Source organism: Lethenteron reissneri, chromosome 9, assembly GCF_015708825.2.
Source record: "Lethenteron reissneri isolate LAM-NWPU_2019-01 chromosome 9, ASM1570882v1, whole genome shotgun sequence".
Classification (NCBI taxonomy): domain Eukaryota; kingdom Metazoa; phylum Chordata; class Hyperoartia; order Petromyzontiformes; family Petromyzontidae; genus Lethenteron; species Lethenteron reissneri.
This window is the reverse complement of record NC_083787.1, coordinates 7,673,075-7,699,878: the sequence shown is the minus strand read 5'-3', so window position 1 is coordinate 7,699,878 and position 26,804 is coordinate 7,673,075. Positions and strand designations below refer to the sequence as shown.

Here is a 26,804-nt window from a genome sequence, read left to right as displayed (position 1 = left end):
CACTAACGCGCACTTACACGTCTACACACGTGTGTGCGTGTGTATATGTATGGGCCTATACCGTACATACATACACACATTCGCATTTAGACACAAACGCATTCTCCAAAAAACGATAGCACTCACGTGCACACAAAGACAAAGATCCCCTGTATAGCCTAAACCGACTTTACAAGTGTTGTTATGAAGGCCGACACGGGATCGCGGGGGGGGGTTGTCATGCACCACGTCCGACCGTCCTTTGTCTCCCCAGTGGCCACGTTTGACACACCGCGACAGGTACTCATTTGAGGCAGAGTCGACCTAGGGGAGCCCCAGGACCGGTTCAGAACCTCGTCACTGGTGCTGGCGGTGGCCGCTCTAACCGCTCCACGACGTGACACACGCGCGCGCATACTTGCACACACCCACACGCGCAAGCCAGAAATACAAGCTAAACCGTCTCCACCCATCCCAGCACTAGAGGCGGAGCTGGTTTGTAGTAAAAAAAAACCCGACGAGACCCCCATGGGCAATGAGACGCACACACACAGAGAGAGAGACCGACCACAGCAGTTTGCGCTGCATGCACAGTGCAGAGAGTAAGGGACGCGCGCTTCGAGCACACAGGCAGTGTAGCCTCACGCCGTACGCATCGTGTACACACGCGGAGTAGAACGCACGGGGACACGGGCGAGCTAGAGGAGGTTGGCGGTGTTGGTGGTGGACGGGAGCGAAGGGAGGAGAGGGAGAGAGAGAGAGGGGGGAGAGAGAGAGGGGGGAGGAAGGAGCGAGGCTGGATGAAGTCATACCGAGCCAGCAAGGCTGCGTGCGTGTTGTGTCAGACTGTACAATAGCCTGCACGGCAGCGAGGGAAGAGAGGACGCTGTTAAGGAGGGGCAGGAGGACAGGCGAGTAGGTGAGTGAGTGAGTGGCTAGGGAGGGTTATGTGTGCGTGCAGCCCTTTCTTTGCTCATAACAACAACACCGGGTCAAGTTGTCAGCGCACGACGCTGGCACGTTGCGAATAATCGCTACAGCGGTGAATCTACCAAATTGCAATTACAATAGCTATTAAGGACTCAATAGCCGGGCCGCGTTAGCACATCGGGGAGGCATAGCAGGGGCCCCCCCCGACGCAGTGACAGCGCTCGCCACGCCGGGCAGGCGGTGCAGCACAGCAAGTAGCGCGGCTCGTTTTAAAGATACTCTCTCAGTGCTGTTCAACGCCAGCCGCTCTGAGAGTACACACAGAGCGAGCGGGGGCCACACATGCGCACGCCGTAGCCGTGGGTTGTTACCCTGCCGTGCCCCCCCAACCCACCCAGTCGGCCGCACGCCACTGTGCATGCTGTGCGCGTGTGGCTCGAGCCGTCTATGTAGTCGGAGCCACCCCTCTCGTTGCCCGCGAGCGCAGCAGATCGTCCGCCAGACATGTCTTACCAGCACGCCTTCTTGTACCAGTCTCCCGCCGCATCGCTCGCTGCGCTCTACCCATCCGGATCGTCGTCGTCGTCGTCTTCGGCGGCCGCCGCGGCTGCTGTTGCAGCGGCGGCCGCGGCTGCTGCGGCCGCGGCTGGAGGCGCGGGGCCAGGGGGGGGAGGAGGAGCGGCCGCGGCCGCGGGGCTCCTGATCGGCTCCGCAGCCGGCGGCGTGGGATCCGTGAGCGCCGGAGTTGGTGGTGGTGGTGGAGGGCCAAGCGGAATGCTTCACGCGGGACGAGGAGCCGAACTTGGACGTTCAGGGTCTGCGTTCAGCCCCTACCCCGGGCTAAGAGCCTCCCTCTACGCAGGCCCCTTCCAGTACGCGGCCGCCGATGGTCCCCCCTATGCGGCGTACATGGTGAGTGAGCAGCCTTTACGCTCTTTTACACACGAGGACCATTGCCCGAAACGTCGACTGTTATATTTATATTTGGGGGGGGGTGTCACAGTGTTATTGTGTGTTTTTTCTTGTGCATGTACATAATTTACAACGCAGTATCGTGCTACAATATACAATCTCGTATCATACAGGGCGATCCATTCGTAGATACCCCATCAAAATAAACAGGGGGGGGGGAACTAAAGAGAGAACAGATATATTTCAAAGCCTCCGCATGACACCCGCCCAATCGCAATGCGTGTGTTCAATATTCCAACACCCTTCCGAAATACTTTGACCAACATCACACGGCTGCGTTGGGCCCAACGTGTTTAGAAGTAACAGGGGTCATGCGGGGGGGGGGGGGGGGAATCAGTGGGGTGTCCACAAATGGATCGCCCTTTACGCGGACACGCGGGTCGCGCAACATTATATCGATGGTCCCTTCCGAGGCCATCGATATCATTTAAATCCGTCTATCGTAGAGATCTGTAATGTTGCGCGAACACAGTCGCCGACGCTCGTCATTTGGAGCAATCTGGAAAGGCAACGTTCAATTAAGGAACTTACAAAAAAATGTTGCGAGCTCCCAGATATTGATGAGGGGGGGGGGGGGGTCTCGGGAGGTTGATCGGTGTCACTGACTCCCCCCGCCACAGCGTCAGAGTCTAGAACAGCGATCATTTGCGTTGCGTCTCGCCACACATCGACGCACCGTACGATTCAACTCGCCACACATCGACGCCTCACCGTCGGCGAGCCTAGCCGTCTTTATCCGCCTCTTCGCGGAGCGTGCAGAGGGGGGGGGGGGGAGTTGCGATCGGAGAGCGGCGCGGTGATTCGCGCACGTGCCGCTACGAAGCCGGCAACACAAACAAAAACTAACGAACCTGGGTTCGAATCCTGGCAAATGTGCTCATGTTCCGTTAATGATTATCAGCGGTGCATGCCGAGGGCCACCTCTAGGTCGACTCGGCCCCGATACGCATTTGGTGAACCGTAAACATCGCCGGGCGTGCGTTGTTCCTCGCCACCAACCACCTCCTCGTGCCCGTAATAGGCGCTCGCTAATAGCCCGATGTCTCCACGGTGTGTGACGCCAATAGGCGGATTTGTTGTCGTTGCTTGTGCGTGATGAACCGCTCCCCGGCGTGCACGTGGCGTTTATGGCTGAGTCGACCTAGGGGAGGCGCAGGATTCGTTCAGATAATCACCGCCGATTGTCAGCCGTGTCCGGGAATCGAATTCTGGGAGCGGGACCAGTAGTGCAGTGCGCTAACCACTTACGCCACCGCTCCCACGCCATACACAAACAAAGACAAAGCCCACCCTTGTTTTCTAAACCCAGGCTATTGAGGCGAGTGCTGTTAGCGAGCACCTATTAAATCCGGAACGGCGCACGATTGGGTGATATGGCCCAGCACATACACAGCACACACACAGCACATACAGAGCACATACAGAGCACACACACAGCACACACACAGCACACACACAGATAAACTCTGTACCGATATCAGTCACGTGCGCTCGTTAATTGGAATCATCTTGCCGCCCAATAGTTTGACTTTGACCTCGTGGTCATTTCAAGTGAATTTTTTTTTCAGGAATATATATTCCCCTCCCCACGTCAATCGGAGGAGATGCGACAATTAACACAGCGCACGGACACTTTATCGCTTCAGCAGTGCGTGCGCGTGCGTGGTTACGTACATGGGATAGCGAATTGTGTAACGAATAGCGCACTGCGCTACGCACCTTGCGCCCAAAGTTCGATTCCCGCTCATGACCAATGATAGTGGCGACTATTTGATCTGGTCCCGGGTCTCTCCTAGGTCGACTCCGTATTAATTGTGTGTCTGGTGCCGGCCTTAATAGGTGCGCGCTAACAGCACATGCCCTATTAGTTTCGTTAAGGCTATACGGGGGATATTTGTCTTTTTCTCTACATGGTAGAATTAACGAGCACGCGCGCGTGTGTGAATGCGTTTCACGAATGTGCATTTAAATATTGTTGAACATGTATATCCATTCCGTGTTTGGGTGAGCGTTAAATAGTGTATGCAATGTGCGGCGTGTGTCTGTGCGTGCTTCAAGTGCTGTAATAAATGCCTTTTCGGCAGCATCAACCATTGTCGATTCATTGCTGGATGAAGGCCTGACCACTCCATGGTTTGTTATACTCATGCAACAGTTGAGTTACTAATTACCAGTGTGCACACGTATTAAGTTACAATCGATGTATGTGTTTGTGAAGTTATAGATATGCGTGTGGGGTTAAGCTAATCTCGTGTGTGTGTGTGTATACGAGTGTGGAATAATTCATACGCCTGTGTTTGTTTGAGAGGTATAAGTTACTGGGCGAGTGAATTCATTTATATTTCAAGCACATAATTTGATGGGTGTAGCGATACATTCAGTTGCCGCGAAGAAAGGCCATTTCCTGAAACGTCGGCTATTATATATTTGTTTCCTCTAAAGGCTTCATATATGTCAAGTTATTTCTGCAATATATATGTCCGTGCGAAGTAATTTGTACGTGGGTGTGTACGTGTATGAATAGTGAACTAACTATATATATTCGTGGGTGTGTGTTTGTGCGAAGGAATGTCCGTATTGTGTGTGTGTGCGCGCGTGTGATTATAGGTGCTCGCGAACAGCACTTGCCTCAACAGTCTGTTAAGGCTATACAGGGGATCTTTGTCTTTGTTGCGTGATTATTCTCTGGATTATAAGGACGCTCCGAAAAAAGTAAGATGCACCCAAAATGTGTGCTCGGTGTGACTCAAATATGAGGAAGCAACTGCGTCTTAACGTCCTCGTTGCGTGGATATATAATATATGTTGAGCGTTAATTAAATTATTCATAATAATCATCATCATGATCCATGGTAAGAAAGCCCGAGGTGCCCTACTGCACATTTCGTCATTTGTTCCCTACACTTATCATTCAATAATATTTAATTTTCAAAGCGCCTATTAAGTTATACACTGTGTACGATTGTCACGGCAGGTTATTGTCGTGTGTGTGTGTGAAGTTGTGTGCGCGCGCGCGGGGAGGAGCGGTGGCGCAGTCGTTAGCGCCACGACCCGAGTTGGATATCCGCTCACGACCAATAACAGTGGCAGGAAAAAAACCTGAAGTTGCCCTGCCCATATCCCCACCCCTCTAGGTTGACTCAGCCTTAAACGAATGTGTAAAGATCAGCGCAAGGGAGACAAAGGCAGCATGGCGGTGCCGTCCATGGTTAATTGCATTGGTGAGCGATATCTAAACCGATCTTGAGCCTTCGTTTTCACCAATCCGTACTGACCAGCGTGGTGAAGTATGGTCAGAAGTCAAGATAACCCCTATTGCCGAGACGGCGTGCGTAATCTAGCAGTGAATTGATAACGAGCTGAAACTTATTTTTGAAGTGAAGTTGTGTTGTGCAGTTTGGGTTTAAAGTTATACTGTACTCAATATTAGTACAATAAAGCCGTGCTTCGGATCTTGCCACTATATGTAAGCACGTATATGACTTTATTGAACCAGATAATTCCTAAATCATATATATTATCGTTCAGCCTATCCGTGTCATCCAACGGTAATTCACGTCGACCTTAATGGGTAGGTGCTTGCGAACGACCAACTACTAACTCCGACTTTCTAAGTCTAAGCGAGGGATCGTTGTAAACGTATATGTGTGTGTATGTCTATATGTGTGCGTGAAATGTGTGAGCGGCTGTGTAGCTGTTAGCGCTCTGCACTACGAACCTGGTGACCCGAGTTCAATTCCCCCTCACGGCACAACACCAGTGACGATTATCTGACCCGATCGTGGGCCTCTACTAGGTCGACTCAGCCTCAAATGAGTACCTGGCGCGGTGTGTAAACATCGCCACTGGGAAGACAAAGGCTGCCGGGCGTGGTGTTGGCCACCCACATCCTCTTGTGGCGTGACGGCTTTCATAGGTGCTCGCTCACAGCACTTGCCCCAATAGTTTGTGAAGGACCATACGGCGGATTGTTGTCTTTGTTAAATACACTAATCCTACCTCTTGCGGAATGTATAGGTGCTCGCTAACAACGCTGGCCGCAATAGCCTGAAAAGTAATTTGCGGGGATCTTTGTCTTTCACCTGTTAATTATGTATTGTGTATTTGTGCGCGCGCGTTTGTGTCTGCGTGTGCACAGACACTTACAGAAAGTTGTACAACGCAATGTGTTGTAGACTATACAGTACACGTATGTGTGTGCGCGTTTGTCTTCTGCGTATCGCTATGTGGGAGCGGCGGTGCAGTGGTTAACGCGCTGTGCTACGAACCCGTCCACCCGGGTTCGATGACCGCTCACGGCGACCCAACAGTGACGATGACCTGAACAGGGTCCTAAGCTTTGCCGAGGTCGACTCAGCCTCAAATGAGTTCCTGCTTTGGTGTAAAGCATCGCCACAGGGGGAGACGAAATCACCCGGGCGTGGTGCTCGCCAACCACAACCCTCGTGTTTAGTGCCGGCCTTCATAGGTGCTCGTTAACACCACTTGCCCCAAAAGTCTGCTAAGGCTTCACGGGTGATCTTTGTCTTGTGTGTGGTATGCGAAAATGTCCACGCGCGTGTTTGTGCAGACAATTGTTGTGTTCTGAAAGTGCGCGTTAAGTTATTTGTAATTATGTGTATTTATGTGTGTATGTATATGCATGCAAATATAATTCTATATATATACAGGTCTGTGTCAAAGTATGTGTAGGCGTATGTGTGATGCCATTTCGTTTATAGATTTGTGTACAGGTGTGTGTGTGTGTGTGAATGTATACGTACGTGTGTAAATAAAATATAATTCACAATTAACTAATAGGATAAGTGTAAAGAAGTTGGTATGTACACAATATCAGCCACTAACCAATTCTTCTGGAATGCGTCATGTACGCTTGCGTTTGATGCACCGTGCACAGTTTGCATTCAATTACATTAATTCATCTCTGTTATATATATGGATGCTATTCGCGGCATTAATTAATCTGAACGTTGGTTTTATATTCACACGCTGTGTACAAAACCCAGCTCTTTATCAATCCACTGCTGTATGAATGCTTTCCGACGCCGTGTCGGCTCATTTGACCATACTTCACCACGATGGTCTGTGCTGGTTGCTGAAGTCCTGGGAATCTAAAATACGCTTCTGATATTACTCGCCACTGATGTGAGCCGTGGCCTAGAATCTAACTATATTATACTGTCGTGCAATGCGCTAACTACTGCGTCACCGCTCCTCACTTGCTCGTGTGTGTGTATATAGACCATGATACGCACTAAGCGGTTTCATACTGATTTTCCAATCATAATTTGTTTAAATTCCACCACGGAAGGAAATAAAAATGTGATTCTCCTATTCTTAATCTCTACTTGCTAGGTTAAATAATTGTCAACATAAAATTTGTAAATATGTTTAAAATATGCACATGGTTTCGAGTTGAATATTTAAAAAAAGTTATTTGTTCGGCCCCATCTCTTTTCAAAATTAATGTTGCTCAAATTGGTCTCCTGATTATGCGATTATAATCCTCTGCCGTGTTTTAAAGCAGAGGTTGTGGCTGCGTCTTCTAGTCAGATGTGTGACCAGATCTGTATAACTTTATTGATATTGGGCATGAGTTTGGGTGTGCGTCTTACTGTCTGGGGTGTCTTACAATTCGCAGACTAATGAAGTCACATCGATTATTCGGGCCGAACAAATACTGAATTGTTTTAATTTGTTTTATATATTCGAACATTTCAGAAGCTTACTTTCATTCATGTTTGCAATACGATCAGCCCTAGTGCCAGCGGAAAAAAAAGAACCGTTACTTCGGTTAATGTGTAGTTTTTATGCAGTTTAAGAACTATTCGAATAATTTAGAGATATATGGGATCTTGTAATTACAGTATTGCTGTAAATCCAATATTGTACGTAATGCACGTCTTTACTCTTTTAATTAACACATTTGAAACCGTAGTTGCGTAACCCGTGTATACAGTATACGTAACATTAACCATCATGCATACTTTAACACCGTTATGCATAGCACTGAGCAAGTTGATCTGACAACAATCCTATTTATAAAAACACAGCTCGTATATACCATTACAATATGAACTGTCATCGCAAGCTGGACGGATGCATTCAACGCTGCCTACATTCGTGTGTGTGCGCGCACACTCTGTGACGTCCACGACAACGTGCGGCATTGAGATATTGTGAACAACCCGTCGATGCGAAGTTCGATTCCCGGCCACGGCTAACATCAGTGGCATTTTAAACCGGGCCAAAGTCTTCCCCTACACCACCCCGCATTGACCAGCGAGGTGAAGTATGGACTTAAGCGATCCCCGACAACCGATACGCGCGTGGGGAAGGCCTTCATCCAAACCCTGGATTGATAAGAGGGTCCCAGTTAGTGCGTGTCATTGAAGCATTCCATCTCGTGCCCATGTGTTTTAAGTTACAGTATACACCACTGTTTAGCATATAGACTGTCGGGGCAACTAACATGTAGCGTGCGCCTGTGAATGCAAAGACGAATATCCCTCCGTTTAGGCAAATGAGGTAACTCATCCGATAAGCACCTGCAGGGAGGAGATGGAGCGCACAAGTCAGTTAGTGGGCAGGTGACAAGTGGATTGCTACAGAGCAGGGCTGTCAGAGGTAGCAGCGGTGGCTTGGAAAGTCCTCCACCAAGCAGTGGATTGACCATGGCCGATGATAATGATGATGAGCCGAATAGACCCGAGACGATGATGATTCGTTTGCGAGCACTAATTAAGGTTAAACCACCCCGCATAGATGTGCTCAGAATTCGGAATGCCATATGCAGGTGTAAATGTACTATACAAGTATATTAAGCATTTTTAGTGCCAGCCTTATACGCCATCATCACGAAATACCGTGTTTCGGAGGAATTAAGAGTGTATTAAAGGTTACGCTCGCTGTTCGTGATGAATGCGTATTAACGCTCCGTATGTGTGCAATTATATGAATAGTTCGAATTCCTTCCGTGCAATTTTGCGCTGCGCAATTGTGTTGTTTGCAGGTGAACAGTACGTCTGTATGTTTGTAGTGCACGCAGCGAAATTGAAAGTTAAACGACATTTCAATCATTGGCAACTTTCGGGCCGACTTTTTTTTTCTTACGGCCAATCAAGTGCAAATATTCGTTTACAATTACTGAAAATGTAAACGTGTTTATTTTGTAATTATAAACGTAAATAAATGCATACGGCTCATATATGGCATACACACGTGTGCACGCAAAATCAATAATTGCGAATGTACTTCATGCAATTTCAACCATATAATTATAGTAATGAAGAGGATAATAGTAATGAGTAATGTTTGAGGTCTTTGTTGTAATCCACTACTTCACCACGCTGGGCAATGGGGGCGGGTTAGGTATTACTCAGATGTCACTCACCGTCGATGTCGGTCGTGGCCGGGAATCGAACCTAAGGGTTGGAAAGTTCTAGAAGGAACCGCGCTCAGCTCTGCACCAACGCCCCACGAACAACGCCCATACATTCGTGAGCTTTCGCGGAATGGACGTGGATCGATTAATTGTAATCATGCAGCAACAGCAAGCTGACCGTAGAGACAGTCCGGATTATAAGACGCTCCGGAAAGTAAGACGCACCCCTAAAAACCTGTGCCAAGAGAAGCTACACAAACCTAAATTTCGATTTAAAGCTTTCGTGACTGCAGGGATTCATCTTCTTGGTTCTTTCGGTAAAGTCACGTAGTGTGGCCGAAACGTCGTTAAAATAATTCTATTATGTTTTATTTTTATTATTTTATTACTTCCCTTCTACGTGACTTTACTGTACAAACTTGTTCGCACACTCGCACCGGAATATAAGACGCACCCCCAACTTCACAGGAGCGAGGTGCGTCGTATACTCCGGTGAACACGGGTTTTCCCACTCTTCTCGAGCGGATGCGAAACTTACTTTTCTTAATGGATTGTGGCGATAACGCAAGTTAGTCGACATGACAGTGGTACAACACGTGGGTTGTATGTGTGTACTATACATGCATGTATATTCATACATTCATACACGTGGAGCCGACGTAGAGAGTTGGGTTACAAGTGATGTTAGCGAGCGGCTTGCCAAGCCGATCCTGGCGGCGGACGAACCGCCCGGCCACCTTTGTTTTCCCCCAGTGCTGATGTTTTACACTCATTTCAGGCTGAGCCGACTTACGGGAGGCGCATTGCTGGTTGAGATACGTCATGACCAGGAATTGAACTCGGGTCACGAGCCACTTTGCTCAACCGTTCGCACATACAAAGGCAAAGATCCCCCGTCTACCCCATACAATCTGTCCGGGCAAGTGCTGTTAGCGAGCTTACACTTCTGGGCCTACACACGAATACATAGCACCGTAAACATGTTATCACCATCGGCCATGCTCAATCCACTGCTGGACTGAAGGCCTCCCCAAGCGGTCCGCATCTCTCACGATCCTGCGATATAACGATCCACCCAGCCACCTGCGCAAGGGCTGGGATTCATCGCTCCGTCTCCACGATGGTTGTACCCTCGGATGTTCATTCGCTTGGCTTCTTACTCGGGCAATATTTTCCACACCCCGGGATGATCCTTGCAAGCGATCGGTAATCTTCATTAGCGGCCCTGAGCGAGCGGTGGTAATTCCACATTCCCATGGCGGCGACTTGGTTATATTCACAAGTCGACCAAATTGATTTCGCCACAACGTGGTAGCTATTTTATGACCCCCCCCCCTGCTGTCACGATGATAGGCCGAGTTTATCTTCCCAGGACCGGGGTTCGAACTCACGAGCTGAACTTTCTAACCGGACGGACCAATTACACAACAACAACAACTGCCGCCATTCGCCACCAAGTGACGGCGCCTGTGCCAGGCCACGTGCACCTTTGAGGCCACGTGAAGTGTCGAAGGCTCGCTTACAGGTCACGGGACAGGCCCAGGTGCCATGGGTTGACTGAGATGACTGGCAGATGCACCAGCTGTGCCCCCCGACTGTGCCAACTCGCTGCAATTATCAACCCGGCGCTCCGCTCGTTGTTGTGAGCGTCGCTTCTCTTGCCCTCCGTTGTTGCTGGAGGGCGACTGCCTCCAACTGCCCAGTAGCAGCAGCAGGCAGCGTCCTTCACGAGCCTCCTCCTCCACAGAGGCCGATCTTGACACCGCTGGCAGCGTTCTTCGGCAAGTCCACTCAGCTCCACATCCTCCCGAACCGCATCAGCTGCATCTCTTCGGACGGCGAGATGATCGCGACCGACTGATGTCAATTCCAATGCTGCTCTGGAAGGGGCTATAATGCCTGGCACGCGCCTCGTGAAGTCTGTTCCTCGAACAACAAACCTCTGAAAAGCGACATTTTTCCAATTTGCATCTCCATCTATTAACGATCCGAGGTTTGATTGGTTCCACTTGTTCTGGGGCTAATTTAGTTGTCCGCGCTGACGCCCGATGTACGAGCGCAATCGTTGAAGCTAATTTTGAGTCCCGTAAAGCTGGCAGTGTGACGCTAAAGCCGATAGCAAGCGGTGACGAGTCTGCATGCATGATTATTATTATTGTTGCTGCACGCGCGCGCGTTCTCTGCTCGTGAATGATTATTGCGCTCCTTGCAGCGAGGTCGACTCATTGCTTCAAGTGGATTTTGTTGAAGAAGCTGAGAACCCCAGAGAGACACAATTTGCTCGGCGTGACCTGGAGCAGTAGCCAGTAGGAGGCGATCGTTGCCACGCGTGGTCCCATTTAAGAACCCGCGTGGGTATCTTTTCGGGTCCATTTGAACATTTTGCGAATTTTGGACCCTGACGGCCCGCACCGCAGAGGTCGCAACCGGGTACCCGATACCCGTACCCTACCCGATACCCGGCTACCCGTACTCGGCCAGGTACGGGTAGCCGTTTGCGACCCTGGTGCGGCCGGGTACGGGTACGGGTAGGCCGTGAGTCACTGGTGAGTAACCGTTTGTCACTAATTTCGGGTAGGGTACGGGTAGAGAACGGGTACCCGTACCCGGCGCCTCGGGTACGGGTAGCAGTTTGCGGCCGGGTACGGGTACCCATTTGCGACCCTGGTGCGGCCGGGTACGGGTAAGGAATCAAAACCCGTTTGCGACCTCTGCCGCACCGTGGACGAGACGACGCCGAGTATTAAACAGGGCGGCCGCTCACAAAAGATCCGAACCGCGATCGTCTGCAACAACAAAGCGACGATCGTGGGGGCGGGTCGAGTCGGCCACCTCACAATGTGCACAGCACGTGACCTGGTGTGGTGAGGATTGAGCGCTGGGGGAGACAAAGGCGGCCGGGCGTGGTGCTGGCCACCCATCCACCTCGTGTGGCCGTGTACGGCCTCAATAGGTGCTCGCTCACAGCAAGGCTGTTCGTAAAGCGATACGGGGGGGGGGGGGTCTTTGTCTAATTGTGTATAATCTTGCGTTCCTGAGCACTGTTCAGCCTGACTAATTGGTAATTAGGCTTTTGAAGTCTGATTAACAGTGACGGAGATACGGGGCTCTTTGCGACACTGATAATACATTAATTAAACATTTGTTCATGAATATATTCATGAACAAATGCATTTGCATGAATATATATATTCATGCGAATTTCCTGGAAACTGCATAATCAATTTATGTAGGCATCTTCAGTAATTTGACAAATTTTGTTACGTTTAATGTGCCATCCACACTTGCAGATATAGTGGCTGTACGTACGAGTAGAACTTTTTTTGCGAGCAGTTATCAACGTCTGTAACTGCACACGCCACGTGCACACAAAGACACATCTCACATTTATTCTTGTCGACTGTCAGGGCAAGTGCTGTTAGCGAGCGCCTATTAAGACACGTGGTGTTGCCGTAACCACCTTGGTCGCTTTTGTCTTCTCATTGTTGACGTTCACACGTCGCAGAAGATATCCATTTAAGGCCGAGTCGACCTAGGGGAAGGCCAATACCAGTTCACGCACTAATTGACTCTCGTGATGTACTTGGTCGAGAATTGAACTGAGGTGGCCCGGACTGCAAGGGCTGCCGATTTAAAGCTTTCGTGACTGCAGGGATTCATAATTTTATTATTTTCTTCTATACGTGACTTTACCGAAAGAACCAAGAATACGTTTGTGATGTATTCCGTACTTACAAAAAAAATAATGCACGTGATAACATTAATTACATTTCCATAATTAAACTACATTCACCAAATCCATTTACGGTATGGTAGCAAATGTGAAATGAGAATACTATACTTCACCGCGCAGGACAAGTGCGGGTTGGACGGCTTCAGATATCATTCGCCACTGATGTGAGCCGTGACTGGGAATCGAAGTCAATTCGCCACCCCACAGAATATATTTACCAACCTAAATAGGCGCTCACAACACTTTCCACGAATGCCTGGTGGGTGATGTGTTTATACCGTTCGTGATTTAAATTCCTTTCCAATGGAACAGCTCGCTTACACCACGTATTGCAAACGCACATCGTAATGAACACGCTTATACTATCACGGTAAAATTGTTCAAGTATGAATATGATCACTGAGATTCGTATATTGTACCTGGGTTCCATGCTATGTTATATTTGACCAAATATATACAACACGTAGCGTATACACTCTCAACCCAAGCACATAGATGCTGCTTATTATATGTGTATACTGTGCTAATATAAATCCATAATCTACAGCCCTTTGTCAATCCACTGCTGGATGAAGGCCCGCCCCACTTAATCACTTTGTGCGGGCTATTTGACCATACGTCACGCTGGTCAGTGCGGGAGCACTAGACTGTTGCAGCACATGATCAGAGAAGGGTCTTGCAGCACGGCCCATGACAGTCACACATCCCAGGCCTTATCCAGGTTGAAATTCTGCTTAGCTTGCGAGATTTTTGCGAGGTCGGGCGCATCCCCCGGGTGATTTTTGTGGAATGCGCGGGTACGTATGTACGGAGCGTTTGACGCGTGTTTGACGAGCAAAGGTAAACATTTGAGTTCACATCCCGGTCTGTGGCCGTCCCATCAGTTGTCATCATGCCCGCCCAAGTCGCTAACATTAGCGACACTTTTGTCAGAAGCTAACGGCGGTTGTCATGCGAAGGCACGTGCCTTTCCACGAAGTTGTACGAGTTTTATCGACCCCCAAAGGGATGATATGAGCCGGGCTAATACAACGTAATAATACACTTATATAAAACTTACATTGTAGGTCTGTAACTTATTAGAAATTGGTGGGCTTACCGCCTTTGTGGTGGTTTATACTGACGTCGTTACGATTGCGAGTGCGTCAGTACATTCACTATTACAGCAGTGTCTTTATTTGTAGTACAGAATACGTTAATTGGAGCGTTGGCGCAGTGGTTAGGGCACTGAACCCGGCTACGTGGGTTCGATACCCAGACGAGTGGTATGTGAATCGCTGTCACTACGCCGCACTGCGTGGTGGTATATGGTCAAGCAACCGCCCTGTCCGCATCGAGGAAATTATGTAAACATATTCATACCTTGGGAGTCGAAATGTTGCTATTTGTACGTATGTATGTACCGCATTATTAATTGATGTTTGCATAGTAGTTGCAGGAGTGAATTCGTAATACTTTATTATCATTAGCGAAATATTATTTCAGTTATAAACCTCCTCCACTAGGATTATACTATACATTGGGATAATTATTACTTGGCGTGACCTGTATCAGAGTGGCGGTGTCCTTACACCAACAATTCCCGACTTCAAACCAGCCTAGCAGCGATGCGGAAAAATATCAAGGGAGAAATTAAGCTCTGGCCATTGGATTGATCTCTGTGAGCCTGGTGACCAAGGGGAAATGAAGACCCAAGAGCAGATGGAGGTGGTGCGAGGCGGTCAGGGCAGGTCTAGGACGTCGCTATGCGTCCACGGTGGCGAGATGTTAACTGCCTCGCCTGGTATGCAGGAGTTCGTGGGTCTGATCCCGACCCTGATGCCTGCTGTATATTTGGAGTTTGCATGTTCTCCCCGTGGCGATTGGGTTATCATTTGTGGCCAGGTCTCTTCTGAAAAAAATATCTCGATCTAACTCAATGAGCCTCACCTGATAAAATAAACAAAATGATTGTTTAGTTGAGTCTATTTCAGACTATATCAGTATCCGTTTGTTTTAAACAACTATATCAGTCTATATCAGCTTATTTGACAAGAAAATGCTAGTTTCCCTTCTGGAACCCTGTCTGATGGGTAGCCTGTAACAGTTTGCCCCCTAACCCTTGAGATTTGATGATTTGTCACAATTCGGAGTTGCAATTACATCACAAAAAAAAATCTGTAATTTTTTTGTCGGTATACTTTTTACCATCTCGTTTGTATCGTCTTCCATTGCTCTGCTGCAATTGCAGCCACCCATTTACTCACTCGACGAGCCCCAATCTAACTCTGGCCGACAATTTTGTAGAATGAAACCTATAGAATATGTAGGAACAAGCGCTGTTAAGTGAGCAACATGCTAAATCGGAATGCCTAGCACAATGCCCTGCTGCCTTTGTCTCACCAGTCCTGACATTTGCACACAACACCAAATACTAACTCACGGCTGTGTTCATCGGGAAGCTCTGGAAACTGTCTATATATGCCTCTGTCGCCACGAATGTTGACTGTGCCACGGAGTCAAACCCAGGTTGTTGCAATTGCAGCACGTTCCGCGAACGACTGTGCCACCGCTACCGACACAACACAATGAGAGTGACATCACTATAGCGCTCGTGCCAGGCTGGGTGCACTTTGAGGCCACGTGAGGTGTGGAAGGCTCGCTGCTGGCAGGAGGTCATGAAGGGAGGCAGACCCAGGTGTTATGGGATTTGACTGCACGTGGTGACCGGTAGATGCATCACCTGTAGTCTCTACTGTGCCCAACTTGTGTTTTAATCACCCGGCGTGGGAGCATCGCCCCTTCGTCCACAAACATTGAAATAAAACCACACACACACGTCCTTGCGCACACGCACAGACACCCACATACATGGCTGTGCATACACACACATTATACACACATTATAATCGCTACATCTGCCACAGTCTAATTGCCACAATGACAGTTAGTATTGTCTGGGCAATCACCTGCTCACGTCCCTAAGCGATTGCCCATAATTACGCTTCGCAGCACAAGTTAGGTCACTGCAAGAACAAACACACCGGGTTGCCGTTACATAACTGTGACCCGAACCAACAGAATTACGCGGGATACATGAATGTCGCCTATAAATAGAAGCCTGCACACCAATTGTCTGATAATCACCATGTGAGTAGAGCACCAGTAAAATAAATGAGACCACTTTTTTTTTTATCTCGGAATAACTTCTTTAAAAATTTGTTCGGATGGATGCTTCCGCGTTTTAGGGCCACGTAATTGGAACAAAGCAAGTCTTTCGCAAAGTTGCCTTCCTGGATATTTGCCTACTTCATCATGCCTATTAATTATGCGGCCATGTCTATCCATTGCTTCAATTATTTCCTGTTCTCGGCATACTTCTCTGCAGTCCGGTCTATGGGAACTTTAGGACATCTGAACAGCATCATTATAATTGTTTCCTTTCGACTGACATGTGTGTCACTTTATATTAAGCCAGCTGAAGTCATCATATGGACGGACAGACTGGCACCTTCCGAGGTAATGTGGAATTTCCACTGCTGGCTCAGGGGAGATAGGCGTTGCCTCACATTGTTTTTGTGCTGAAGGGTAAAGGCGCTGCACTGCAATTGCCTGCTCGCGTCACTGCTGGCATGAGGACCTTCACTCGAGGGAGCTCTAGAGAGTCCCTCCCTAGAGGTTGTTGAGCATACTCAGTCACACTGGAAAGACGTCTTTGACGTGGTGGGAGGGTCTACACTTCACCCCACCACACACGACCTGCCCATTGACTAACGGTGGTGTACTCATTTATACGGCTGGCACGTTTGTGTAATTTGACTTCATACACTGAAACCCAGTCTCAATAAAAAAAATTTTTTTACAGAAACAGAAAATAGATGATTCACTGGAGTAACATTTTATTCATAGTTTGCACGCTTGTCCTATAAGCTATAATATGTAATACTACTATTAGAACAAAGATAACTCGAAGAAAATACAATCTCATCACAGCAGAAACTAAAACAATGCACACACATTAACAATGTTTAATTTCAAGAAATCCCCGTCACAAAAGTTGGCTCGGAAAAATTCCTTTTCTAAACCACTGAGAGTCAAATTAAGGAACAGAAACTTCAAAACAGGTGAGGGTGTTTCACGCGAACAAGTCACGCGCACACAATATGTGCCGAACTCTCCTCTCCACGGCTTGTGCCACCGACACGGACTTGCCCTGAGAGTGCAGATGAAGAGAGCGCTGACGATGAGAGCACTGCGCTTGATGATATTATAAAAATTTTTTTTTGGGGGGGGGGGGGCGCAGCAAAAGAACGGATGTGGGGATGTGACAGGGTACAAGTATATTGGGGGGGGGGGGGCAGTGGTGTTGGCAGGGGGGGGCATTAAGGGGGGGGGGGGTATTGAGGGGGGGGGGACGAGAGCTACAGGGGAAATGGAGAGAGAGACTACATCAATTATACACGGTATCCGGGAAGTCCTTGAGTGTGTTTGATGTGAAATAACACGATGTGTAACACCCTGGGAAGATCACAGCCATCGCGAGCAGCAGGTGTGGCCTTTCTAAAACGAATCCAGGCCGAGCTGCTCAAATTATCCACCGGTGCCCCCTGTTGCTATTGCACTTTCAATAATGAATTTTGCCTGCGTGGCGGCGTGCGATTTAAGTATAATGCGCTGGCGGTACCGGCATTTAGAGTCCATTTCGGACAATCAAGTTGGCCCTTCTCAAGCTCTCTCTGATGCCGATTGGTGTTAAATATTAATGGAGTAAAGGTGAAAGTCAAAGTGTGTCCTCGCAGCTCTGAACGAACCAGGGCACCCGTCTCTGTTGGTGGCCCTGAGTCATCGGCGCAAATTAGCACAACTTCCTCGTCGCTGTCGATGGTGTACCGGTGAACGCACTGCACTTGCAATCAATAGGCCCGACGGTTCGCTTCCAACTTGGTGCGCGGGATTTGCGGCAACGGTGCTCGTTTCCACTGTTCACCCCCAGCAGTACAAATGGGAACACCACAGTTGGTCGTGTGCTTGTGGTGGGGTAAAGTGTGGGTTCCCCCAGCTCTCTTCCACGACGCCTGGAGAGCATGGAAGAGTAGGGGCTCTCTGGAGCACCCTCTGTTGGAGGTTCTTCCGCCGGTCGTGGTTTGCGCAAATAATTGTATGCTTTTTAGACTCTTTCTATGGTGGGGCCAGTCTCTCCCGGCATTGACCACTGTTGACTTTCGACGAGCCAGTACCGATTTTATCGGCCTCAAAGTGGTGATGGGCTGAGCCTAACCCTGCCTGCGAATCGAACTACTTTGTTCACGTCAATCGATGGTGAGTTAAATGCTTTGGCACAGCGCCACCCATCTCGATAACCCGAACGATAATCATTATGGAAATTCCACGTTCCTCTGGTGGGAGCTTTACCGCTCGGAGTAAATCAACCACACAAGTCGGTGGTCATTTTACCAACCCGAGATGGATGGGGATGATGGTGATGCAAGCAATAGTAATAATGGACAGTCCTTTTTCAATCTACCGCTGGATCAAGGCCTCCCCATTCCTTGTGTGGCCTATTCTTCACCACACTGGTCAGTGTTGGTTATTAAAAGGTTCATTATCATCAGGACTAGTTCAGAAATCACTGACCACTACATAGCGGGGAATCTATAACTCAGTTCGCCAGGTTCACAGGGCAGTGAACTAACCACTGTGCGCGCTACCTCTCCACCCTGTATTTAAAACTATTAAACTATTTCAACTATATTATATTTAACTATCCAATGTAAAAATTGTACACATACGACTCGCACACTTACAATTCGACTGAGGCTGCCGGGCTCGTTAGACCATGCGACAACCACGATACAATAAGCGTGCAGTACGTTCTGTCGTACGTTGCAAATGGATGTGAAACAAGACGCAAAGCTGTTATGACTTTTATTTTTCCAAACGTCTGTCCAGCATGGAAGAGTAGGCCAATTACCTTCTCGAGGTGCTTTCTAGAGCTCGCTCTAGTGGGTGGCCCTTCTGCCAGCAGTGGCGTGAGCGGGCACTTGCAGTGCCTGCGCCCTTCCCCTGCTCAACATCACGCACTGTGCAATTAACTGGAATTGCGGAGTTTACTCGTAACTCATTAAAAGTGAACGGAGATCGTTGCTTAACATTAACACGTGGCCTTTGTTGCATGCAAAGGTGTTGCCCTGAAGTGTCTCGTTGCTGTCAACAGCTGCACTCCACTTATAAACTACTTTTATAAACTGAATTTTTTTTATTTTACCATGTAAGGCCCACTGAGCTTTCGAGTTGGGGTGATTTTGACTGATGGGGCTAATTGGATTGAATATGTTGAAGTGCTCAGGACTTTCCTTGGTGAATGTTCCACTTCCCAGCAGTTCATTAATGCAGCATTCCCAGGGAACGTTGTTCATTGAGGAGATGGAGCGACGAAATCCAGTTAATGTGCAGGTCAAAGTCCAAGTGATTTCCTGCTCAAATGGGCATCGAGGCACTGCTCGTCTCTGGTTTACAGCCCTAAAGCCATTGGTGCAAGTTCCACATCCCTGTGCTGTGGGCAAGTCCATCCATAGGACAACCACTTGCTCATGCCATTGAAGAGCCTCCACTTGAGCGATCTCTCGAGAGACCCTATACAGGGTATTGGCCTATTCTTCCAACTTTGCCGGATGTCCTGGAAGAGGTTGGAGTACCCACACTTTCACCCCACCGCACACGACTTGCCGATTGACTTAACTGTGCTTGTAGCCAATCATACTGCTGGGTGGACAGAGGTGTGGCGGTGTGGGGATTAAAGACACTTGGCGATTGAATTTCGATTTAAAGCTTTCGTGACTGCAGGGATTCATATTCTTGGTTCTTTCGGTGAAGTCACGTAGAAGGAAAATAATGAAATAATAAAAATACAACAATAAAATTCTCACGACGATTGCAACACAAGCAATCAGGTGTGAAAACTACAGCAAGAAAATTTGAAAAAAGTGGCGTTTTTTTCTTAACGTTAAGAAAAAACCGCCACTTTTAAGTGACTTTACCGAAAGAACCAAGAATATACTTGACAATTGGTTCACGTTGTGAATCGGGAGATTGGATCGGATTGGCAAACCTCGAGCTCGCAAGTCTAGTGCGCTGACCATTACATCGCGCGCAGCATCCCCAGGTTTTTCCGGTTGCCGGACGAATGCGTGATGAGGTCGCTCTAATTACACACAAAGGGCTTGCACAATCGAACCACAATACCTCGAGATCTCGTCAAGGAGCATAAACCCTCATGCAAACTCCGATCATTCTCGCAGCAGCAGCAGCTTGTGGCTAGCGCATCGCGCGCATTCGGATGCGCTTCTGCGGACGTCTGGAAACTCTCTTCCTTCTGATATTAGGAAGCCACCGGAGCTTTGCACTTTCAAAGCATATAGATTGAAAACTCATTTCTTTAGAACTGCTATTTGTGTTTCGTTTCTTATCCTTCCTCCGCACCTCCGATATGCATCGTTGGCTACGTACGGTGCGAAAGAAGTTCAACATACGTACACACATACGTTGTAACTTTCTTTTTCAACGTGCCGTCTCTCCCCCCCCGCGTTTCCCGCAGAGCTCCCCCTACGATGCGCACCCCCTCACCTACCACCCCTACGGCGGCGCGAGCCACCCGAGCCTGGGTCCGGTCGGATACCCATACGGGGCCGGAGGATGTGGCGTGGCGGACCCGGCGTTCCGCAAGAACGCCACTCGCGACGCCACGGCCACGCTCAAGGCCTGGCTCAACGAGCATCGCAAGAACCCGTACCCCACCAAGGGGGAGAAGATCATGCTGGCCATCATCACGCGCATGACGCTCACCCAGGTTGGTGGGTGGTGTTGCTGAGAGAGCCGTGTGTGTGTGTGCGTGTGTATAGAAGGAAGCTACTTGGGAGTTGTTGGGAGCCGTTGTTGGAGGCAGCTGTTGGAAGGAGTTGTTGGAGGCAGTTGTTGGAGGCAGCTGTTGGAAGGAGTTGTTGGAGGCAGTTGTTTGAGGCAGTTGTTGGAGGAAGTTGTTGGAGGCAGTTGTTGGAGGAAGTTGTTGGAGGCAGTTGTTGGAGGCAGTTGTTGGAGGCAGTTGTTGGAGGCAGTTGTTTGAGGCAGTTGTTGGAGGCAGTTGTTTGAGGCAGTTGTTGGAGGAAGTTGTTGGAGGCAGTTGTTGGAGGAAGTTGTTGGAGGCAGTTGTTTGAGGCAGTTGTTTGAGGCAGTTGTTGGAGGCAGTTGTTGGAGGCAGTTGTTTGAGGCAGTTGTTTGAGGCAGTTGTTGGAGGAAGTTGTTGGAGGCAGTTGTTGGAGGAAGTTGTTGGAGGCAGTTGTTGGAGGCAGTTGTTGGAGGCAGTTGTTTGAGGCAGTTGTTTGAGGCAGTTGTTGGAGGAAGTTGTTTGAGGCAGTTGTTTGAGGCAGTTGTTTGAGGCAGTTGTTGGAAGGAGTTGTTTGAGGCAGTTGATGAAGTCAGTTGTTGGAAGGAGTTGTTTGAGGCAGTTGTTGGAAGGAGTTGTTTGAGGCAGTTGATGAAGTCAGTTGTTGGAAGGAGTTGTTATAGGCAGTTGTTTGAGGCAGTTGTTGGAAGGAGTTGTTTGAGGCAGTTGTTTGAGGCAGTTGTTTGAGGCAGTTGTTTGAGGCAGTTGTTGGAAGGAGTTGTTGGAGGCCGTTGTTGGAGGCAGTTGTTGAAGTCAGTTGCTGGAGGCAGTTGTTTGAGGCAGTTGTTTGAGGCAGTTGTTGGAAGGAGTTGTTGGAGGCAGTTGTTTGAGGCAGTTGTTGGAAGGAGTTATTTGAGGCAGTTGTTGGAAGGAGTTGTTTGAGGCAGTTGTTTGAGGCAGTTGTTTGAGGCAGTTGTTGGAAGGAGTTGTTGGAGGCCGTTGTTGGAGGCAGTTGTTGAAGTCAGTTGCTGGAGGCAGTTGTTTGAGGCAGTTGTTTGAGGCAGTTGTTGGAAGGAGTTGTTTGAGGCAGTTGTTTGAGGCAGTTGTTGGAAGGAGTTGTTGGAGGCAGTTGTTTGAGGCAGTTGTTTGAGGCAGTTGTTGGAAGGAGTTATTTGAGGCAGTTGTTGGAAGGAGTTGTTGGAGGCCGTTGTTGGAGGCAGTTGTTGAAGTCAGTTGCTGGAGGCAGTTGTTTGAGGCAGTTGTTGGAGGCAGTTGTTTGAGGAAGTTGTTGGAAGGAGTTGTTGGAGGCCATTGTTGGAGGCAGTTGCTGGAGGCAGTTGCTGGAGGCAGTTGTTGTAGGCAGTTGTTGGAGGCAGTTGTTGAAGTCAGTTGTTGGAGGCAGTTGTTGGAGGCAGTTGTTGGAGGCAGTTGTTGGAGGCAGTTGTTGGAGGCAGTTGTTGAAGTCAGTTGTTGGAAGGAGTTGTTTGAGGCAGTTGTTGGAAGGAGTTGTTTGAGGCAGTTGATGAAGTCAGTTGTTGGAAGGAGTTGTTATAGGCAGTTGTTTGAGGCAGTTGTTGGAAGGAGTTGTTTGAGGCAGTTGTTTGAGGCAGTTGTTTGAGGCAGTTGTTGGAAGGAGTTGTTGGAGGCCGTTGTTGGAGGCAGTTGTTGAAGTCAGTTGCTGGAGGCAGTTGTTTGAGGCAGTTGTTTGAGGCAGTTGTTGGAAGGAGTTGTTGGAGGCAGTTGTTTGAGGCAGTTGTTGGAAGGAGTTATTTGAGGCAGTTGTTGGAAGGAGTTGTTTGAGGCAGTTGTTTGAGGCAGTTGTTTGAGGCAGTTGTTGGAAGGAGTTGTTGGAGGCCGTTGTTGGAGGCAGTTGTTGAAGTCAGTTGCTGGAGGCAGTTGTTTGAGGCAGTTGTTTGAGGCAGTTGTTGGAAGGAGTTGTTTGAGGCAGTTGTTTGAGGCAGTTGTTGGAAGGAGTTGTTGGAGGCAGTTGTTTGAGGCAGTTGTTTGAGGCAGTTGTTGGAAGGAGTTATTTGAGGCAGTTGTTGGAAGGAGTTGTTGGAGGCCGTTGTTGGAGGCAGTTGTTGAAGTCAGTTGCTGGAGGCAGTTGTTTGAGGCAGTTGTTGGAGGCAGTTGTTTGAGGAAGTTGTTGGAAGGAGTTGTTGGAGGCCATTGTTGGAGGCAGTTGCTGGAGGCAGTTGTTGTAGGCAGTTTTTGGAGGCAGTTGTTGAAGTCAGTTGTTGGAGGCAGTTGTTGGAGGCAGTTGTTGGAGGCAGTTGTTGGAGGCAGTTGTTGGAGGCAGTTGTTGAAGTCAGTTGCTGGAGGCAGTTGTTGGAGGCAGTTGTTGGAGGCAGTTGTTGGAGGCATTTGATGGAGGCCGTTGTTGGAGACAGTTGTTGGAGGCAGTTGTTTGAGGCAGTTGCTGGAGGCAGTTGAAGGAGGGTGAAGCCTCCGACGCTCGCAACGATGGGCGGAGCGACGAGTTGGCACAGTCACAACGCAGTCAACCCACAACGCCCAGTTCCGTCTCGTGACCTCATACCAGCAAGGGTCCACCTGGTTAGCACTAGGAATGCACGGGTATACCAGGTGTTGTAGGATAGTCGATTGATAGGTCACGTATGGTGAGGTAAAGTGTGGGTTACTCTGACTTCTATCACGATGTGTATCGAGTGTGGAAGAGGAGGCCAAACTACAATCGACAGTGGCTCTCAAGAGCTTCTTCGAGGCCCTTCCACTAGCAGTGGCGTGAACAAGTCACTGAAGGGCTGCACCTTCACCGTTTGTATTCCTTATTAGCCTCATTGAAGCCACAGTTCAATATGTTTTGATTCTTAATCCCTTTTCAAATACTTCGGTGTATGCAGAGTGGTATGAATGTACAACCCTAGCCCCGTGGAGTTCATTGTTCTTTGTAACCTCAACTCTGGACCCACAGCATTTGGCATAGTCAGTTCTTTCGCAGCATGGATTTGTTGTTGTTGTCGTCAAACTTTCAAGTGTCTGGCAAACCCATGTTTACAGTGTCCCTATTGGTTACGCATTCACACAAAAAGTCAAAGTGATTTCCTGCTCAAGTGAAAATAGCAGCGGTTCTCATCTCCTGTTTACACCCCTCAGCCAGTGATGAAAATTACACATTTCTAAGGTGGGACACGTCTAACCATAGGACAACTACTGTTGATTCCTGATCGCTGCCAACATCAGTGGCGGGTGATAAATGAACGGGTCATTGGAATGAGCGTTCGATACTTGTTAAGCGAAGCGCTACGAATGTTTACGTAAACATACCACGTGGCCTGTCCGTTATCTGACACCCCTGGTCACGTGACGGTGTCGCTGGCACCACCACTCGCCCCAAGTGTGCCCTGACCACGCCGTCACCCCCCCCCCCCCACATCCCCGCGCCCAACCCAGGTCTCCACGTGGTTCGCAAACGCCCGCCGGAGGCTCAAGAAGGAGAACAAAATGACGTGGGTGACCAAGGCGCGGAGCGACGATGAGCTGGAGGACGACGACAATGACGGCGGTGGTGGCAAGGAGCTGGGCGACTCCTCGGAGAGGAGCGATCGCGACGGAGATCTCATCCTCAACGTGTCGGAGCCGGCGTCGGAGTCCCAAGGTTTGTCCACCCAGCGCGCGCGATCTTACACTGGGCGGTCGGAGCACGCGTGCCGGGTCAAGCAGAAGTTCCCCGGCACCTCCACCTTCTGGGGGATTGGGCGGGAGTAGTTGGCGCGGAGTTCACCGGTGACGCCCGCATCTCGAAAACTAAACTGACCCTCCACCCGTGCGCGACGATCGGTCCGTGTGTGCTGCTCGCGCGCAGATGACAGGGTCCACGGCATCGCCGTCTCGGGAGACGGTGGCGGCGGCACCTCGAAGTGCGACGCGGTGTCGTCGCGCCGCGCCGGCCCGGACTGCGACATGTCAGACGGGGATGACGAGCGACTCTTCCCGACCTCCACGACCGGCGGCATTGGTGGCGCCACCGTCGTCCTCGCGACTCCCCCGCCCGGCTCGCTGCAGCCCGCCAGCGCTCCCGACCGGCCCTCGCTGGTGCAGCACACATCGGCCGCCATGAACGCGTCGCCCTCGATACTCACCACGTCGCCCGTCGCCGGCACGGAGGCGCCGCGGCTGGGCCGGGGATCGCCGGTGCTGGAGAACTCGAGCACGGGGCAGGCGCCGGCAAACGGGACCTTCGTCGCGTCGCAGTCGCCCGGCGCCTCCAGGATCAACGCGGGCGGTGCCGGCAGTGGCGGTGGCGACCGCGTGGGTGCTGCAGTCACCGCCGCCGCCGTCGGCAGCAACGCTGGCAACGGAAACACCGGCGGAGGCAACGGCGTGACGCCCACCAAACCCAAGCTGTGGTCGTTGGCTGAGATTGCGGGCGCATCGGACGAGAGGAACTGTTCGGACGCTCAGAGCCACGGCCACCACCACCACCAGCACCACAACCACCACCACCATCACCAACAGCAGCAGCAGCAGGCGGCGATGCAGGCCGCGGGCATTCCCTGCATGCTGAGTGCGGCGGCTGCGGCGGCTGCGGCAGCTGCGGCGGCATCGCCCTCCTCCTCCACGCAGGCGCACGCGTACTACGCGTGCGCGTCGCCCGCATACTTCTCACGCTACGGCGTGGCGGGCTACGCCGCCAACTTTGGCGGATTGCCGGGAGCAGGCGGCGGCGTCGTCGGTGGTGGAGGAGGAGGAGGCGGCACCGGTGGTGGTGGCGGCGGTGGTCTGCGAGGTTTGCCCGCGCCGCCGGGGAACGGACTGGTCTACCAGACGGTGTTCAAGTCCGGCCATCGCGTGCCACCGCCTGCATACCTCTTCGCAGGGTACGGCGGCGGTGGCGGAGTTGGCACTGGTGGCGTTGGCGCTGGCGGCGGTGGAGCGGAGGTGAGGATTTTGGAGACGCAGGAGACGCACGATGGCAAGGAGATGATCGCACTCGACTGCAAGCGAGGTGAGAGGGGTCACAGCGATGTCGCGTATGTGTGTGTGTGTTGGGGGGCTAAAGTGCACCTAGCCTGGCACTACGGTGATGTCACCGTGATATAGCAGCTACTGGAGGTTGCTGTTGTGCTGGAGAGATCATGTGTGGGGTCTGTGTGTGAGTGTGTGTGTTGTGCTGGAGAGTGTGCGTGTGAGTGAATGAGTGTTATTGTGCTCGTGTCTTGGAACGAGCGTGTATGAGTGATGGTAAGAAAGTGACAGAGTGTAATCGTGATGTGTGTGCTAGGTATCTAACAATTCATCCCCTACCCCACTAATGCAATGAGTTCTTCAAAATATTACTTCTCAAGAATTGTTTTGGTTGTTCTAATTTTGTCTGCTCCATAAGTCCAAAATGTCACATTAGCATATCATTCGGAATGAATTTTGTTTGAATCCCAAATTGCCGCTAGCCACGATTCGTCTCTGGCCACAATGCACACGAGCGGCCGGAGCAATGCGAGGTCCGCTAGGGCTTCAAATGAGTACCTCCTGGTCTGTGTAACTTATCAACACTGAGGCTTTCAAAGGCATTGAATTGTGCCTTGCTATCCGCGATGACCTTCATAGGCGCTCGCTAACAGCACTTGTCATTTTATGAGTAAAACAAAAAAAGTCAAAGTGATTTCTTGCTCAAATGAGCATTGAGGCGGTGCTCATCTCCTGCCGTTGATTTTTACAACAAGGTGGGGCACCTATTGTATATACCCTGGAGGGTTGACGGACTAAGTGAACCCTCAATGGGGATTTGAACTCGCAACCTTTTGATTGCAAGTCGCTGGCTCTACCGCTGAACCACCGGGCCGGTTATGTTTACAATAGTTGTCTTGTTCTAATTGAAAGTAAGTTAGTCATTGTGTGGAGCAGCAGCAGCGGCTAACATCCGTGGCAAGTGATGTCCAATCCGGGCCTTAACCACTCCTTTCGCCAAACCCACATTTGGTGAATTA

At 50.0% G+C, this 26,804-nt stretch overlaps 1 protein-coding gene across 3 annotated transcripts in view; it reads left to right on the top strand.

The window, feature by feature from the left end:
* The first annotated feature begins 762 nt into the window (after nt 1–762).
* LOC133340503 (iroquois-class homeodomain protein IRX-2-like) overlaps nt 763–26,804 on the top strand; it is a 41,259-nt gene continuing 15,217 nt past the window's right edge. For all 3 annotated transcript variants that reach the window (XM_061548810.1, XM_061548809.1, XM_061548808.1), the window contains exons 1-4: nt 763–1,821; nt 20,572–20,823; nt 24,271–24,475; nt 24,683–25,825. In XM_061548810.1, coding sequence (XP_061404794.1) covers nt 1,414–1,821; nt 20,572–20,823; nt 24,271–24,475; nt 24,683–25,825 — 2,008 coding nt within the window. In that variant the 5' untranslated portion in view covers nt 763–1,413. The remainder of the gene's footprint in view (nt 1,822–20,571; nt 20,824–24,270; nt 24,476–24,682; nt 25,826–26,804) is intronic.